The sequence below is a fragment of the Stegostoma tigrinum genome, chromosome 42 (genome assembly GCF_030684315.1).
Source record: "Stegostoma tigrinum isolate sSteTig4 chromosome 42, sSteTig4.hap1, whole genome shotgun sequence".
Taxonomy (NCBI): domain Eukaryota; kingdom Metazoa; phylum Chordata; class Chondrichthyes; order Orectolobiformes; family Stegostomatidae; genus Stegostoma; species Stegostoma tigrinum.
The window spans coordinates 11,973,580-11,991,443 of record NC_081395.1 but is presented as its reverse complement, the minus strand read 5'-3'; the positions used below and the strand labels follow the sequence as shown (position 1 = coordinate 11,991,443).

General features: G+C 50.4%; 1 protein-coding gene across 1 annotated transcript in view; it reads right to left on the bottom strand.

The window, feature by feature from the left end:
• Positions 1-16,545, bottom strand: part of LOC125449469 (WD repeat-containing protein 26-like) — a 52,075-nt gene extending 35,530 nt beyond the window's left edge. The window contains exons 1-4 of the mRNA XM_059641584.1: positions 16,448-16,545; positions 4,786-4,885; positions 3,799-3,855; positions 1,933-2,069 (exon numbers count right to left, since the gene is read on the bottom strand). Coding sequence (XP_059497567.1) covers positions 1,933-2,069; positions 3,799-3,855; positions 4,786-4,885; positions 16,448-16,500 — 347 coding nt within the window. The 5' untranslated portion in view covers positions 16,501-16,545. The remainder of the gene's footprint in view (positions 1-1,932; positions 2,070-3,798; positions 3,856-4,785; positions 4,886-16,447) is intronic.
• Between the last annotated feature and the right edge of the window lie 1,319 nt (positions 16,546-17,864).

Sequence of the window (17,864 nt, the reverse complement as noted above, 5' to 3'; positions counted from 1 at the left end):
GGGCCAACGGGCTGAGGAGTGGCAGATGGAGCTTCATTTTGATAAATATGAGATGGTACATTTTGGTAAGGGAAATCAGGATGGAACTTCGAGTTATTGGTTGGGCCTATGGAGTCATGCCAACTGAAGAGACAAGGGGTGCAGGTGCATTGCTCCTTGAAAGTGGGGTTGCAGGTAGACGGGAAGAAGGTGTTTGCCTTCATTGGTCAGAATACTGAGTATGGGAGTCGAGTCATCACATTGCAGCAGTACGGGACATTAGCATTCCAGAAGTGGCCTAACTATGTACAATTCCGGTCTCCCTGCTACAGGAAAGATGCTGTTAAACTCGTGTGTGTGAATAAAGGATTTACAAGCATGCTGCCAGGGTTGGAGGGTTTGAGTTATAGGGAAGAGGCTAAACAGGCTGGAGCTTCTTTTACCCCTGGAGTGTCAGAGGCTGAGGGGTGACCTTATAGAGGTTTATAACATCATGAGGGACACAGATAGGTTGAATAGCCAAGGTCTTTTCTCTGGGGTAGGGGGAGTCCAAAACTAGAGGGCATAGGCTTAAGGTGAGAGGGGAAAGATTTAAAGGAGGGCCTGAGAGGTAACACAGGGTGGTGCACGCGTGGAATGAGCTGCCAGAGGAAGTGGTGGAGCTTGGTACAATTACAACATGTAAAAGGCATCTGGATGAGTACATGGATAGGAAGGGTTTAGAGGGATATGGGCCAAATGCTGACAAATGGGGCTAGATCAGATTGGGATGTCAGGTCAGTAGGGACAAGTTGAACTGAAGAGTCTATTCCCGTGCCGTGCTGTATGACTTTCTAATTAAAATAAAGAGACAGAGAGCAAGACAAAGTAATGGAAAGCCCACTTATGTTTATGATTCCTCTCACATGCAGATCTTTGGGACATCTGTGGACTACATCATGCTGTTAATGCAGAAACGACATCGATTGTTCGCTTGTGTGGTAATGTCAGTAACAGAAATCTCAAAACATACTGTCCGCTTGGAGCAGCGAACCAGTCTGGCACACAATGAATTGATTGGCAAAATAGGAACACCTACAAACAATGACCTGCCTGCTAACTCTTTGCTGTTTCAGTGGATTTGCTGTGTATAAATGCACCTCCTACACTGCAATAGTGACTAAAGCACTCGGGCCCTGTGGAAACGCAAGCCTTTCTGCTTTATTCTGAAGGAGATGCTGGGGTAGCGGCAACGTCACCGAATGAGCAAGTTAATGCTTCGGGGACCTGGGTTCAAATTCCACCATGGCAACTGGAAGTTGAGAGTGTTAGGAATTTCAGTCAGAAACCGAAATTTGAAGCTTATCTCAGTGACAGTGACCACGCAACTATAACCTATTGTTGTAAAAAAAATGCATCTGGTTCACCAGCTTCCTTTAGGGAAGCAAATCTGCCTTCTTGACCCGGTCTGGCCTATACGTGACTCCAGACCCACATGTTGTGGTTGACTCTTAACTGCCCTCTGAAGGAGCAGGTCACTCTCTCGAAGGTAATAAGTGATGGCCTTGCCACCAATACTCACATCCAATTAAATAACTTTTTTTTTAGAAAACTCATTTTTCTTTTGTCAGTTATCCAGGGCACTCAAGTGGGTGGGAGAACGGTGTACGACCTCACCCCAAAGGTGGTACCTCTAACAGTGCTGCACTCCCTCAAATTGGTGCATTGGGAGCATCTGCAGAGATGACGGGCTCTCATTTCTGCAGCCTCCAACTTTTGACTCACAAGTGAGACAGACAGATAGAGAGAGTTAAACACAAAGGGAGACGGCTTGGATTCTGGTTGCTTTACACGAATGGGCCCGTTGCTCTGGAACTGGCCTGAATGTGCCATGGGTTGCCTGTAAACGCAGTTTGCACTCGTATCAAGTTTCTGCAGGCTCTCTCCCCCTGTCTTACCCCAGACTTCACTCACCCGCTCAGAGCGTGGATACGGTCTGTGTTGTACTTCAGTGGAGTCAGCTCGAAGCGGAGCACCTGCAGAGCTTCAAGCACCTTCCCATCATCCAAAAATTCCAGGTATTTCTGCTCCAGCAGCAGGAACTTCATGCGCTGCAGGCAAAAGAGGATCTCAGTAAAGGACAGTCCTCAAGGGCTGGGAAAGACAGAGGGAACCAAGTGGATAACAGCGGCCAGCTTCAGAAGAACAGACTACATATCGCCAACAGATCTCAGCAAGAGTAGAGGCTGGGGAGGGCACAGTGGACCTTGGCAGGCAAATGTGATTCATACTCTGCCAGTCTCTCGCTTTCTAACAGTATGTCTGTCTCCCTCCTTCTGCCAGTGGGTCCTTCCCCGCCCGTCCCCCTTCCGCCAGTCTGTTTCTCCCTCTTTCCCTGCAACCCCAACCCTGGCCAGTCAGCTTCTCTCCACCTGTCTCTAACCCCACCTCTCTGCCCCCCCTCTTCCAGCCAGCCTCTCTCTTGCCCCCCACTCCTAAGACTCTCTCCACCCCCCGCAACCGAGGCACTCTCAACCCTGCAGCACTCCACCCTCTACCCCGAGTCTCTCTCTGTCCCCTACCCCTGCCACCAAGTCTCTCTTGCACTCTTCCCCCACCAAGAGTCTGTCTCTCTCTCTCTCCCACTGTGCCACTGAGTCTGTATCTCTCTCACACTCTCACTCTGCTCCTCTGCCACCGTGTCAGTCCCTCGCCCCCCCCCAGCCAAAGAGTCTCTGTCTGTCTCTCTCCCTCCCTCCTTCTCCCCTACCCCTGAAAACTTTGCCAGTGTGAGATTCTCTCTCTTCTGTTCTTCTGCCAGCATGGGACTTTCTTTCTCCCTCCACCTGGTGGTTCCTTTCAGTCAGGTGGAAATGGACACTTGGAGAGAGTATAAGATGGTGCTGCGATGATCAAGCAGCCCAGTGCTTTACCAGATCAGCGCCAAAGATGAGTGTCTTCGGTAAGTGTGGGGAGACAGAAGACACAGACTGTTTCCTTGGGGTGAGGAAGGTTAAGAGGAGGTTTAACTGAGGCATTCAAAATCATGAGAGTTTTTGGTAGCGAAGGTACAGAGAAACTGTTACCAGTGGCAGTGATCTAAGGGACAGAGACTGAGGAGTATCAGTGAAGGAACTGGTGGTTAACTTTGTTCCTTTACTGATCAAGAACGTGTTAAAATGGCAGTGAGAGCAGATGTGACAGTAACTTTCAAAAAGGGAACTGGCTGTGTATTTGAAGGACAGAACGTTGCAGGGCATCGGGAGAGTTCGGGATCAGTGGCTGATGGGAAAGCACTTTAAAATACTGCAGAATGAGCTGAATGAACGCTGTGCATCTTACTATGGTTCAAAGGCTGCCAAATGAAATAAAAACTGTGGATGCTGGAAATTCGGAACTGAAGTTGCTAGAGGAACTCAGGTCTGGCAGTATCCAAGAAGAGAAAGCAGAGTTAACGTTCTGGCTCTGGTTCCAAAGAAGGATCACCGGACCTGAAATGTTAGCTATATGTAACCAGATTGTTGGTCTGGATAGGGCCCCAACCTCTGTTTGGAAATGTGGAACCCTGGGACTTGGTGGTCAAGGAACATTCCTCCATTGTAGAACCAAATAGGATGAGTACTGACAACAGGGCAATCTGACTGACATGCCCATGACAGGCAGCAAGAATGGCATGCTGAGTCAGCAGTGAGGGCAGAGGGGGATACACAAGTGACTTCTTCTCGCTAGGGACAAGCTTGGAAACAAACTCGATCGGTCTACATGCAAAACGAGCAGGTAGAATCCATTGTCTGCAGTATTCCCATGATCAAGCTCATAATCCCCACCCTCTCTCCTTACCACAATGGCTTGAGGCAAGTGCACCAAGGACTTGAGTTCGGTGAGGTCAGCTTCAGCCTAAAAGATAGATAACGCCGCAGTCAGCACACACTCACGGTTTTCCTGCTCTCAGTCTAGCAAGGATGGAGGAACATTCCAACTGGCATGTACAGCCTGGGGTTAGATGCAGAGTAAAGTCCCTCTACTCTTTTAAATGGAAGGTAAAGCTACCTCCATACTGTCCCCATTAGACTCATCCGGGTCGGTTAAAGCAGTTTAAGTTCCTTTTCCTCTTTTAAGCTGAAAGTAAACCTCCCTCTAAACTGCTCCCATCAAATATTCGCAGGGCAGATACAGCACAAGGTTAGAGAAACTTCTTTGTACTCTTTTAAAGAGAAAGTAAAGCTTCCTCTACACTGACCCCATCAAACACTCCCAGGACAGGGACAGCACAAGGTTAGATACAAAGGGAGCTCGTTCTAACCTTTTAAACATTACGCCTCAACATTGTCTCCATCAGACACTCGAGGAAAAGGAAAGCACAGGGCTAGATCCATAAATGTCTTCTATTCTTTTTGACTGAAAGTAAATCTCCCTTTTCCTTAGAGTAGACAGTAAAGCCATTTCCCCACTGTTCCCATAAAACACTCCCAGGACAACTACAGCATAGGCTTAGATAGACTCACAATGACTCCATCAAACACTGGGAAAACCCCATGAGTGGTCCACAGCAGTGGGCCAGGACTCTTGTGAGAGCTTCCTAGAGTAGGCTAGCTGTGGTCAGAGCCCTGGGAGTAGGGTTAGGTGTCACAGCAGTTCCCTGATATTTGCCTCTTTTCCTGTATTCTACCCGGCTGCTGCTGAGAGAAGTCAGAAGGCCTCAGGAATGGGATACCTTGAGGCCAGTGAGATCCCAGCACGCATCTGCCTGGGGCAGGATGGGTCTGCCAGGGTGCAAACTAAATCCAGCGGGTTGTAAACAGCAGGGAGCGATTAGAGCCCATGTACCTTTTCCCAGTCACCCTCCGTCACATGGTTGCGGAATTTGGTGGCAGACGGATGTTCCAGGCTGCATCCCGTCTCTTGCATCAACTGTTCGACTGTTTGGCTGCACAGGGTTTTTTTTGGGGGTGGGGGTGGGGGGTGGGGGAAGAAGAGACAGAAGAAGACATCAGCGAGTTTTGCTGGGGCATTGAGAGTTTACAAGCTGAACAGAAACATCCCCGAACAAACCACAGACATAGAGCACACCCCAGACACTACCACTCCGCAAAGATTGAGAGCGGCTTCTCAGTTCTTAAAAAAAAATGTATACTTTTGTAGCATTCAGGCACTGCTGCATTTCTGGGGACCATTCAATTCAGTAATCTGGAGAAGATCAAGTTGTACAGCACGGAAACAGACCCTTCCATCCAACTCATCCATGCCAACCAGATATCCTAAGTTAATCCAGTCCCAATAACTTGAACTGGTTGTTTCAGAAGGCAGTTAAGAGTCAGCCACTTTGCTGTGGGTCCGAGTCATGCTTAAGCCAAACCAGATAAGGATGGCAGATTTCCTTCTTGAAAGGGCATGAATGAACCAGAATTCTTCTTCAAGGACTATTCAGTAAATCGGTGACCACGAAGTTTTCAGACATATTTGATGAATTAAGCTTCCTCGAGCTGTCCTGCTGGGATTGGAGCTTCCGCCCTTGGATCATGCAATATGCTCAATTCTGGTCACCTTGTGAAAGGAACGATGCTGTTAAACATGGAAGGGTTCAGAAAAGATTTACAAGTATGATGCTGGGAATAGAGGGTTTGAGCTATAGGGAAAGGCTGGGCTATTTACCCTGTAAGAGTAAAAGGCCCTGAAGGAACTTGACTGGGTGGATGTGGAGAGGATATTTACTCTTGGCGAAAATCTAGAACTGAGAGTCACCATTTAGAAATAAGGAGCTGTCTATTTAAGAGAGATAATTCAGAGTATTTGGAATTTCCTTCATCATGGACTGGTTCAGTGGTTAACACTGATACCTCAGAGCGCCAGAGACCCGTGTTCGATTCCAGCCTCGGGCGACTGTGTGGAGTTTGCACGTTCACCCTGTGTCTGCGTGGGTTTCCTCCGGGTGCTCTGGTTTCCTCCCACAGTCCAAAGATGCGCAGGTTAGGGTGGACTGGCCATGCTGAAGTGTCCAAGGATGAGTAGGTTAGGTGGATTAGTCATGGGAAATTCAGAGTTACAGGCTGGGACCAGGGGTTCTCAGTCAGGTCTGTGTGGACTTGATGGGCTAAAAGGCCTACTCTCACATTGTAGGAATTCTATTAAAGGCATTCAGCGCAGAATCTTTAAATACTATCAGGCAGAAGGAGGCAGATTCTTGATGACCTAGGGGATGAAGGATTATTTGTGAGGGGTGGGGGTGGTGGTGGGGCCAGGGATATACAGGGGGGGGGGGGGGGGGGGAGGAAGAGGAGTGCAGGGGAGACGGCGCTGGAGTGCTGTGAACAGTTCTGATGCCCTCATTTACGGAGTGGTATTATTTCATTGGCTGCATTTCAGAAGAGGTTCATTAGGATGATCTCTGATATGGAGGGACTGTTTTATGAGCAAAGGTTAAGCAGGTTGGGACTCTACTCACTGGAGTTTACAAAAATGAGAGATGATCTCATTGAAACATATCAGATTCTTAACGGTCTTGACGTGAGACGGTGTTTCCTCTCATGGGAGTGTTTCGGACCAGATGGCACAGTCTGCGAACAAACAGGGGCCAATTTGAGGCTGAGATGAGAAGGAATTTCTTCTCTCAGAGGGTGGAGTGTCTTTGGAACTCCTTGCCACAGAGAGCTACGGAGGCAGAGTCCTTGTGTATATTTAAGGTTGAGTCAGGTTGTTGATTAGTCGGGGAATCAAGGGTTATGGAGAAAGGGCAGGAGGGTGGGCATGAGGAATGTTGGATTAGCCTACTGGATGGCACAGCAGATTCAAGGGGCTGAATGGCCTACTCCTGTTCTTATTTCTAATAGGGATGGGGGAAGCCAAGATACATGGGGTTTCAGTGCAGTAGGCGAATGGGTGCACAGTTATATCACTGCTCATCAACTTAAACATTCATTCATTCACAAACTCATTAGCTTAACCATTGGTGCAGGTGCCCAACGAACATTCAAAGCTCTACATTTCATTCATTTCCAAGTTCCAGCACTCCTAGCTCCTTTGTAGAAGCGCTCGGAACTGTCCGGTAGTTAGCAGCAGCTCCCTTGATGGGGCTGGAAGCAAGGTCTCTGCCATATGGCTCCCTGCAGTCAGGGACAGCAGATTCCTTAGTTCACAGCTCCCTGCTCCCAAGCCAGCCGGTGGTAGGGAACATTCCAGTGTGCCATACGGTGCAAAGCAAGTTCTGAATGAGAGAACACTGCGAGTGTTCACTCTGCTGCTGTGGACTCGCCCACAGAGTAAGGGAAAGGAGGACAGGAAGGCATGGATTTAAAGGAACATGCAGACAACACAAGGGGAAGGCGGGAAAGTAAAACCCTCTCACACAGCGAGCAGTTACAGTCTGGAAAGCACTGCCTGGCAGTCTCAGGTATCAGGGAGACATTCAAGACAGGCACTGGATGGTTACATGGCAGGGCCAGTTGGCAGCACGGCTGCTTTTCAATGCAGAGCAACGCCAACAATGTGGGTTCATTTCCCATACTGGCTGAGGTCACCAACAGCTCAGAGCATGGTGACCCCTCAGGTTAAAACTCACCCAGCAAGCACCTCTCCCTCAGGATGTAGCAGCCTTACAGCTGCATAGGAGACTCGACCTTCACCTTACTGGATAATAAAGGGTTAAGGGGGCTAAGGCTCAAAATAAGGGGAGAGCAGATTTAGGACTGAGCTGAAGAGGAACTTCTTCACCTAAAGGGCTGAGAGTCTGTGAAATTCCCTGCCCAGTGAAGCAGTTTGAGGCTACCGTGTTGAACTTTTTAAAGGCAAAGACAGATTTTTGAACAGTAAGGGAATTAAGGGTTATGGTGAGCAGGAGGGTAAGTGGAGCTGAGCTCACATGATCCTATCAAATGACAGAGCAGGCTTGAGGGGCCAGATGGTCTATCCCATGCTCCTATTTATGTTCTTGTTACTCTTTCCTTGATTGTCTCTCCTCTGATTCTATAAGCCACTGTCAATGTGGCAACTGGTCTCCTCTGGCACTGTACTAGTGGTGTGATTCGGAGCTCGGGAGGGGTGAGCTGGCTGAATGATAGACCCCACAGAGCAATAGCCACCAGGTTTGTAAGTGCACCCAACAAAGGGTAAACCAAGGCTGCTCTAACTGAGAGGGGAAGCCCAACACTCCTGCATTAGCACCAACACACCATCCTTCTCTGCATCTCACTCCTTTCTCCATTGACAGTGAGGGATGGTGTAGGCCACTGAAACCGGAGCTGCTCACACTTCAAGTTAAGCATCTCACAGCACACAGGGCAAAGTGAATTGAGAGGTGGATGGGCTTGAAAGCCAGCAGACTGCACATTGGTCATAGGACACAGCACACACGGGTGGGTGGGTGGGTGATGATGCCTCATACAGCACAGAAACAGACCCTTCAGTCCACACTGACCATCATCTCAAACTAAACTAGTGTCACCTGCCTGCTTTTGGCCCATATCCCTTCAAACCTTTCCTATACATATACTTATCCAAATGTCTTTTAAACATTGTAACTGCACCACATGCACCCACATTCTACACTGAGCACCCTCTTTAAAAAAAAAACGCCCCTCATGTCGCCTTTCAACCTTTCTCCTAACCTTAAAAGTGTGCCTCCTTGTCTTGAAAACCCCCCACCCTTGGGAAAAGGCACTTGCCATTCACCCTATCCATGCCCCTCATGATTTTACAAGCCGCTATAAAGGTCATCCCCACAACCTCATACACTCCAGTGAAATAAGGTCCCAGCCTATCTAGCCTCTTCTTATAACTCAAACCCTCCATTCCCAGCAACATCCTGGTAAATCTCTTCTGGGGCAGCTCATTAGATATCTTCAAGAGAGAACTGGAAAGGGCCCTTGTGCGGTTAAAGGGATCAAGGGGTATGGAGAGAAAGTGGGAGTGGGACACTGAAACTGCATGACCAGCCACGACCTTTGAATGTTGGTGCAGACGCCAAGGCCTACTCCTGCACTGATTTTCTACGAACACTCTCCAGCTCAATAATATCCTTTTATAACAGAAGGTGGGGGAGGTTCAGAGATCGGTCAGAAGTCCCACTACTTCTCAGTTGGACTCAGTGCCGTGGGCATGATGTGGCAGAGGGTCACCAGGATGACTGCCAGTGGCTTCTAACACTGTTCCCCACAACCCCCTACCCCTTGACAGTGCCTGATTGAACAGCAGGGCAGAACATCGCAGGAAACTTAAAGCCAAGAGCAGCACAGTGGCTCAGTGGTCAGCACTGCTGCCTCACAGCACCAGGGACCCCGGGTTTGATTCCCAACTCACGCAAATGTCTGTGCAAGAGTTGGCACATTCTCCCCATGCCTGTGTGGGTTTTCTCCGCTTTTCTCCCAAAGCCCAAAGGTGGACTGGTCGTGGGAAATTGCCGATAAGTGTCCAGGGATGTGTAGATTAGGTGGGTTACAGGGAAAAAGGGTAAGGAGATGGGTCTAGGTGGGATGTTCTTCAGGGGGTCAGTGTGGGCTTGCTGGGCCAAAGGGCCTGTTTCCACACTGTAGGGATTCTACGAGATTTAGGAGCTCACAAGGAGAAACTTAGAGTAGGCAGCGAAACAAAGACAAACTCTATTGCAGGAAAATCTTGCACTATATTCAGTGTTTCATGACGGTGCCACACTCTGCATGCAAAAATACACATTTCACTGACATGTGACAACAAGTAAATGTAAATCAGGAATGAGGTCCCTGGACTGCTGGCCTTGAGCTTGAAGGGCATTTCCAGTTCTTTAAGGCCCATTGGAGGTAACTGCGTCAGGTTCTCTATATTGGACCAGGTATTAAGGAAACAGGCAGTCACAAGCCCAACTAACCACGATCTGAAGGAGTGGCACAACAGACCAGAGGTGCTGCATGGCCTCTTGCTGTGCGTGTGTGAAGGAACGCGAGCTGGGCCGGCAATGTTCGACCTCCTCCACCCTACCCAAGCACAAACAAGTCCCTGAGACAGTGGATACCCTGGCGTCTTACTCAATGGCACAAGGGCACAGGTAGCACGTGCTTGCCCATTACAGCTGATGCTGGGAAGGGGTGAGAGGAGGGAAGGAAGAGTGGGGTGTTGGTGGCTTCAGGCCCCTTTAGCATAGGAGTCCTTAAAACTGACGCTCAACCCAACTGCCCAGGTGGATGTTTACATTTGGAGCGGTGGCACTCGCTGCAGTGGTAGGCCAATCAGTCCAAAGTGTGTGTGCTGGCCCTCTTGGAAGAGCTAACTAATTAGTTCCACTCCATTCCACACTGCCACCCCACCCCCGACAAGCCCTCATTTCCGAAATCTCTCATCCCAATGTACCATAACATTGCGTTAATGCAGCATCTCCAGCCCACCCATCACTGAAGGCGTTTCACAAGTGCCCGGTTGAAGAGCCTAGTCAGCAGCAGTACTTAAATAAAGCAGATGCACATCCCACACGCAAGATCTCACGAAGAGCACAGATGTAAATCTGTTCTGGTGATGTCTGCCAAGAGATAAGCTTTAGCTCCGGGACACCAGGAGATCTCTCTGGCTGCATTTCGGACAGCAGTCGTGAGGGGGCAGACAGGGTCATGACTCATAGCCTCACCTGAAAGACGCTCTTCTGCCTGAATTATGGTCCTGTGGGTCCACAGTATAGCGCAGGAGTACAACTGTTTGGCTACAGCAGTTACAGGAGTGGGAAAGACTGGGAAAGAGAGGGGGAGACACACACAGCGTGTGAGAGAAAACGAGAGAGAACGCAGCTCACAGAGGAGCCCACACCCACCAAACCAGACCCCAAACAGAGATCAGGTCGGGAGTGAGTTTGACCTTTCAGCTTGCACAGACACGAGGACAAAACAGCTGCAGGGAACTGGAGAGGTTAACATTACCTTCAATGGGAAGGAGCGAACGAGAGGACATGGGTTCAAGCTGATTAGTGGTAAACAGATTAAACAATCAGCAACTGGCAGATGTAATGGATTACAGAGGAGCCTGGTGAAAAAACTCTGGGAAGGTAGGAGTATGGCGTTATTTTACTTTCTCCCCTGGGATGATGAGATCTAAAGGGGCCAGGTCTGCAAAGATCTGACTGGCAGCGGTGGGGTAACAGCCAGACTCAAAAACATGCTGTGTTACGCCATTTCCACCAGCTAGGCCCGGATATTGTCCAAAAGCCCTCAAAGACGATACCCTTAGTGTCAGGATAATAAAATGTGAGGCTGGATGAACACAGCAGGCCAAGCAGCATCTCAGGAGCACAAAAGCTGACGTTTCGGGCCTAGACCCTTCATCAGAGAGGGGGATGGGGTGAGGGTTCTGGAATAAATAGGGAGAGAGGGGGAGGCGGACCGAAGATGGAGAGAAAAGAAGATAGGTGGAGAGAGTATAGGTGGGGAGGTAGGGAGGGGATAGGTCAGTCCAGGGAAGACGGACAGGTCAAGGAGGTGGGATGAGGTTAGTAGGTAGGAGATGGGGGTGCAGCTTGGGGTGGGAGGAAGGGATGGGTGAGAGGTAGAACAGGTTAGGGAGGCAGAGACAGATTGGACTGGTTTTGGGATGCACTGGGTGGAGGGGAAGAGCTGGGCTGGCTGTGTGCTGCAGTGGGGGGAGGGGACGAACTGGGCTGGTTTAGGGATGCGGTGGGGGAAGGGGAGATTTTGAAGCTGGTGAAGTCCACATTGATACCATTGGGCTGCAGGGTTCCCAAGCGGAATATGAGTTGCTGTTCCTGCAACCTTCGGGTGGCATCATTGTGGCACTGCACGAGGCCCATAATGGACATGTCATCTAAAGAATGGGAGGGGGAGCGGAAATGGTTTGCGACTGGGAGGTGCAGTTGTTTGTTGCGAACCGAACCGAACACCTCCGCTCGGTTCGCAACAAACATTCAGCCCCTTGTGTCTACTCTGACATTTAATAGGATCACAGAGGAATCACTTCCCGATCTACCCCCGCATCCATCACAAAAACCTATCGATCCTAGCCTTGAGTAAACTTAAACTGAGAGTAAAAAAAAACATAAAAAGGAAGACTGAGAGAATAAAGTGTGGAGCTGGATGGACACAGCAGGCCAAGCAGCATCTTCGGAGCACAAAAGCTGACGTTTCGGTACTAGGTTTTGTTTTTAGGCCCTCGTATTTTCAGTTTTCTCACAAACAGAACAAACACCTCCCTGGTATTTATTCTACCCAGTCCCTCCAGGTGTCAACAAGAGATCATCTCTCATTGTTCAGAACTCCAGTGGAAACAGGTCCAACCTGTTCAAAACCAAAGTTGCTGGAAAAGCTCAGCAGGTCTGGCAGGATCTTTGAAGGAGAAAACAGAGTAAATGTTTCGGGTCCGGTGACCCTTCCTCAGAACTGATGGTAACTGGGAAAATGTCAGTTTATATACAGAAACCAGGGAGGTGGGTGGGTGGGGTAGGGAGTAAACGACAGGACAGAGCCCAAGGAGAGAGAAAAAGACAGTTGGACAGGCAAAGGAGTTGCTAACGATCTGGCTGGGAGGGTGAGTAGTTGTTAATGGGGACTGTTAGTGACTAACAACAGGGGGTGTGCAGTGGCGGGCTGTGTGGTAACAAGGCCTGGTGTGTGGGGTGGGGGGGTTGGAACATGGGAGAGTTTAGGCCCTGAAATTATTGAACTCAGTATTGAGTCCGGAGGGCTGCAGGGTCCCCAAGTGGAAAATGAGGTGTCGCATCTGGAAGAGCATGGCTTGATTAAATGCAGTCAACACGGCTTTGAGGGGGGCAGGTCATGCCTCACAAACCTTATCGAGTTCTTTGAGGATGTGACTAGAAAAGTTGATGAGGGTCGAGCTGTGGATGTGGTGTATATGGACTTCAGCAAGGCATTTGATAAGGTTCCCCATGGTAGGCTCATTCAGAAGGTCAGGAGGAATGGGATACAGGGGAACTTAGCTGCTTGGATACAGAATTGGCTGGCCAACAGAAGACAGCGAGTGGTAGTAGAAGGAAAATATTCTGCCTGGAAGTCGGTGGTGAGTGGTGTTCCACAGGGCTCTGTCCTTGGGCCTCTACTGTTTGTAATTTTTATTAATGACTTGGATGAGGGGGTTGAAGGATGGGTCAGCAAGTTTGCAGATGACACGAAGGTCGGAGGTGTCGTTGACAGTGTAGAGGGCTGTTGTAGGCTGCAGCAGGACATTGACAGGATGCAGAGATGGGCTGAGAGGTGGCAGATGGAGTTCAACCTGGATAAATGCGAGGTGATGCATTTTGGAAGGTCGAATTTGAAAGCTGAGTACAGGATTAAGGATAGGATTCTTGGCAGTGTGGAGGAACAGAGGGATCTTGGTGTGCAGATACATAGATCCCTTAAAATGGCCACCCAAGTGGACAGGGTTGTTAAGAAAGCATATGGTGTTTTGGGTTTCATTAACAGGGGGATTGAGTTTAAGAGTCGTGAGATCTTGTTGCAGCTCTATAAAACTTTGGTTAGACTGCACTTGGAATACTGCGTCCAGTTCTGGTCGCCGTATTATAGGAAAGATGTGGATGCTTTGGAGAGGGTTCAGAGGAGGTTTACCAGGATGCTGCCTGGACTGGAGGGCTTATCTTATGAAGAGAGGTTGACTGAGCTTGGACTCTTTTCATTGGAGAAAAGGAGGAGGAGAGGGGACCTAATTGAGCTATACAAGATAATGAGAGGCATAGATAGAGTTGATAGCCAGAGACTATTTCCCAGGGCAGAAAAGGCTAACACGAGGGGTCATAGTTTTAAGCTGGTTGGAGGAAAGTATAGAGGGGATGTCAGAGGCAGGTTCTTTACACAGAGTTGAGAGAGCATGGAATGCGTTGCCAGCAGCAGTTGTGGAAGCAAGGTCATTGGGGTCATTTAAGAGACTGCTGGACATGCATATGGTCACAGAAATTTGAGGGTGCATACATGAGGATCAATGGTCGGCACAACATCGTGGGCTGAAGGGCCTGTTCTGTGCTGTGCTGTACTGTTCTATGTTCTATGTTCCTCCAGCTTGCGTTGGGCTTCAGTTACTGTCAGTTAAAGCTTTCATTCCAGGCTGGGGGAGGGGCTTACACCAGCACCATCTCCATCAATATTGACCCAATCTGTTTCGCAATTTGGGGTGAAGGCTAGTCACCGTCAGCGCTGCCTGTGGGATCTTCCTTTGCACCAACCACCCGCCTCCCTTCCCACCTTGCCATGGTGCCTCAGCTGCCTTCTCTTGGTCGTTGGGGGGGGGGGGGGGTTGCGCAGGGAAGAACAGTCAACGACTGGAAGAAGGGAGCAATGGGAGGTGATCACAGAGACAAAAGAAACAGCTCCAAAGGCAGGATTTATTCTCCATTCTGACAGGAGGACATTCCCAACCATTGGCTTCAGCTTCCTACAACAGCGAACTCTCAAATATAATGGAACAAACACTGATTGTGAATAAAAAGCAAAAGAACCGCAGATGCTACAAATCAGAAACAATCGCTGGAAACGCTCAGCAGGTCTCACGACACATTCCCTAATGTCTCTGCTACGGGAGAAATATTGTTAAACTTGAAAGGGTGCAGAAAACATTTACAAGGACGTTGCCTGGGTCGGAGGTTTTGAGCTACAGGGAGGGGCCGAATAGGCTGCGGCTATTTTCCCTGGAGCGTCGGAGGCTGAGGGGTGACATAGAGGTTTATAAAATCATGAGGGACATGGATAGGGTGAATAGCCAAGGTCTTCCCTGCCCTCGTAGGGGAGTCCAAAACTAGAGGGGCATAGGTTGAAGGTGAGAGGGCAAAGGTTTAAAAGGGATCTGGGGGGCAACTTTTTCCACACAGAGGGTGGTGCATGCATGGAATGAGCTGCCAGAGGAAGTGATGGAGACTGGTACAATGACAACATTTAAAAGCCAGCTGGATGGGGACATGAATAGGAAGGGTTTGGAGGGATGTGAGCCAAATGCTGGCAAATGGGACTTGATTGAGGATATCTGGTCGGCATGGTTGAGTTGGACTGAATGGGTACAGTACAACTCTGACTATGTCCGTAGCATCTGCAGACAGAAACCCGAGGTAATATTTCCGTTCCAGTGACTCTTCCTCAGAACTGATAAAACTTTGGTCAGACAAGAGGGTTAAAGGTTTTGAAACATAGGCATGAGAGTAGAGTGAAGATACAGATCTGTCTGGATCTAACGGAAAGATGCTCGAAAGGGCTAAATAGCCTCCTCCCACAAAAAAAGGGTCAAAAATTAACATCTAACTGAGACATGGAGGAAACCTACAAGGATCTAAAGACCACCTCCTCCTTCAGGCGCCTGGGGAAATTTAAATGGAATCACAGAAAAGCATTTATATCTAGTTGCCAATTTGGGTCCAGACTGAATCAACATACAGGAACATTGCTGCAGAAGGCACCCCCTTTGATTAGACAATCTTCAATGAAACATCAAGCAGCAGCCCAGGCCTCATTCTCACACAGGCTGGGGTTGCTGTGGGAACCAAAGTGTAGAAACAGAAAGACCGAGGCATGTTCTCGTAGACAGCTGGGAGTGAGTCAGGCAAGTTTCCAATTACACAGCAATCACACAGCCTTGCTATCCGCCCTCAATTTAACGTCTGCTCAGTCTCGGAGTTACTGTAGGTCCAGTTCTGGGCCTGATCACATTGTTATTCAATCCACACGATTATGGGCTGGAGGAAGCGCTGCAGCAATGGAGGGTCAGGACGGAGGGAGCGGCGCATTGTCGGAGGGTCAGCATGCCTGCGCTGAACGCTGCATTGTCAGCAAGGGAATAAACTATGAAAGTTACCCAAAGTTTTGAACAAGCCTGAAATGTGACAAAAGAGCAAGAGCTGACAGCATGGCAGCACAATTTCTGTAGTGGACTGCCCCTACCCCTGGTGATTCAGTTCCACACAAATATCATCAGCACAATTTCACTTATGAAGCCACTGTTGGTGTGGCAAAAAACATTCCTCTCGCAAATCCCAGAAAAGGTCGCTCACGTGCTGCAGCCAGCTATCAACCAATTTCAACATTCTGAGCCTGCAACCAGACAATACATACTCCTGCAAATGGAGACCATCCTCCGCATCGACCAAGCTGGTATCTGTAAGGGACACTGCATATGAAGTAGTTCTAGCACTCACCATTGCCATCAAAAACAATCTCCAAGAGAATCTGACAATTGGCACACTTGCTAATGGAGCTTGCTGCTGCCTAGGACACAGTGGGATACAGTGCATCTGTTCCTAAATCTGGCTAGATAGTACCTCCATCATGGATCGGGGAGCTCTTAAAACACTTCAGCACAACACAATTCCAAATCCACCTGGGGCATAGAGAAGACGGGGCCAACAGACTATCATGGAACTCAGTGCTAGTCCTAACAATTTCCCCCAATGCCCTGTCATCAATCAGGTCGCCCAAGTTCATCTATCCTGATACCATCTGTTGCACCTCACACGCTCCATCCTTCTGTCATCCCCTGCCAAAGCCAGCAGCAAGGAGTTAGAAAGTCGATGGACCACTGTAATACGCACCGTCTCACAGCGACTCCCTCCAAAACCATATCCAGTACACTCGACAACAACATTTGTGCCAACTGTCCACCTTGGCATCCCAGGTGGGGCAATTCTGTAAAGACCCTTCTGATCAAAGAATAAACAAACAAGAAATTCTTATGACAAGACCCCAGACCTCACCCCCACCCCCATCGCAGAGAGAGACCCCCGTCCTGCTGTGTCCCCAACCCCCAGCAGGAGGGGACCGGGTCATTCCGCCCACCCCAGCGCAGAGGGAGACCCCCGTCCTCCGCCTGTGCCAACCTCCCATGCCCCCAAAGGGAGGCCCCGTTTACAGAGGAAGACTACCAACCCCCCCGTTTAGAGGGAGACTACCCACACCCCTGTTTACAGAGGGAGACTACCCCACCTCCCCAGCCGTTTACAGAGGGAGACTACCCCCCGCCCCCCTCCCCACCTCCGCGCCCCCCCCCACCGTTTACAGAGGGAGACTACCCCCATGCCACGTTTACAGAGGGAGACAACTCCCCTCCCCACCACCAGTTAACAGAGGGAGACTACCCACCTGCCCCCCTGCCCGTTTACAGAGGGAGACTACCCCCCTCCCCACTACCCACCTCCCCCGCCACTCACAGAGGGAGACTGCCCACCTCCCCCACCGCTCAGAGGGAGACTGCCCCCACCCCCCCTCCCCACCGGCTCACAGAGGGAGACTACCCACCTCCCCGCCACCGTATACAGAGGGAGACTACCCACCTACACCCTCCCCCCCGGCACATAGAGGGAGGCTACCCCCTACCCCCCTCCCCACCTCTCCCCCCGGCACATAGAGGGAGACTACCCCCACCCCCATCCCCACCTCTCCCCCGGCTCACAGAGGGAGACTACCCCCCACCCCCCTCCCCCGCCGGCTCACAGAGGGAGACTAACCCCCTCCCCACCTCTCCTCCCCGGCTCACAGTGGGAGATTAACCCCCTCCGCACCTCTCCCCCCGGCTCACAGTGGGAGACTAACCCCCTCCCCACCTCTCCCCCCGGCACACAGTGGGAGATTAACCCCCTCCCCACCTCTCAACCCCCGGCTCACAGAGGGAGACTACCCCCCACCCGACCTCTCCCCCCCGGCTCACATAGGGAGACTAACCCCCTCCCCACCTCTCCCCCCTGGCTCACAGAGGGAGACTAACCCCAACCCGACCTCTCCCCCCCAGCACACATAGGGAGACTAACCCCCTCCCCACCTCGCCCCCCCGGCTCACAGTGGGAGATTAACCCCCTCCCCACCTCCCCCCCGGCACACAGAGGGAGACTACCCCCCACCACCATCGCACCTCTCCCCCCGGCTCACAGAGGGAGACTAACCCCCTCCCCACCTCTCCCCCTGGCTCACAGAGGGAGACTACCCCCACCCCCCCTCCCCACCTCTCCCCCCGGC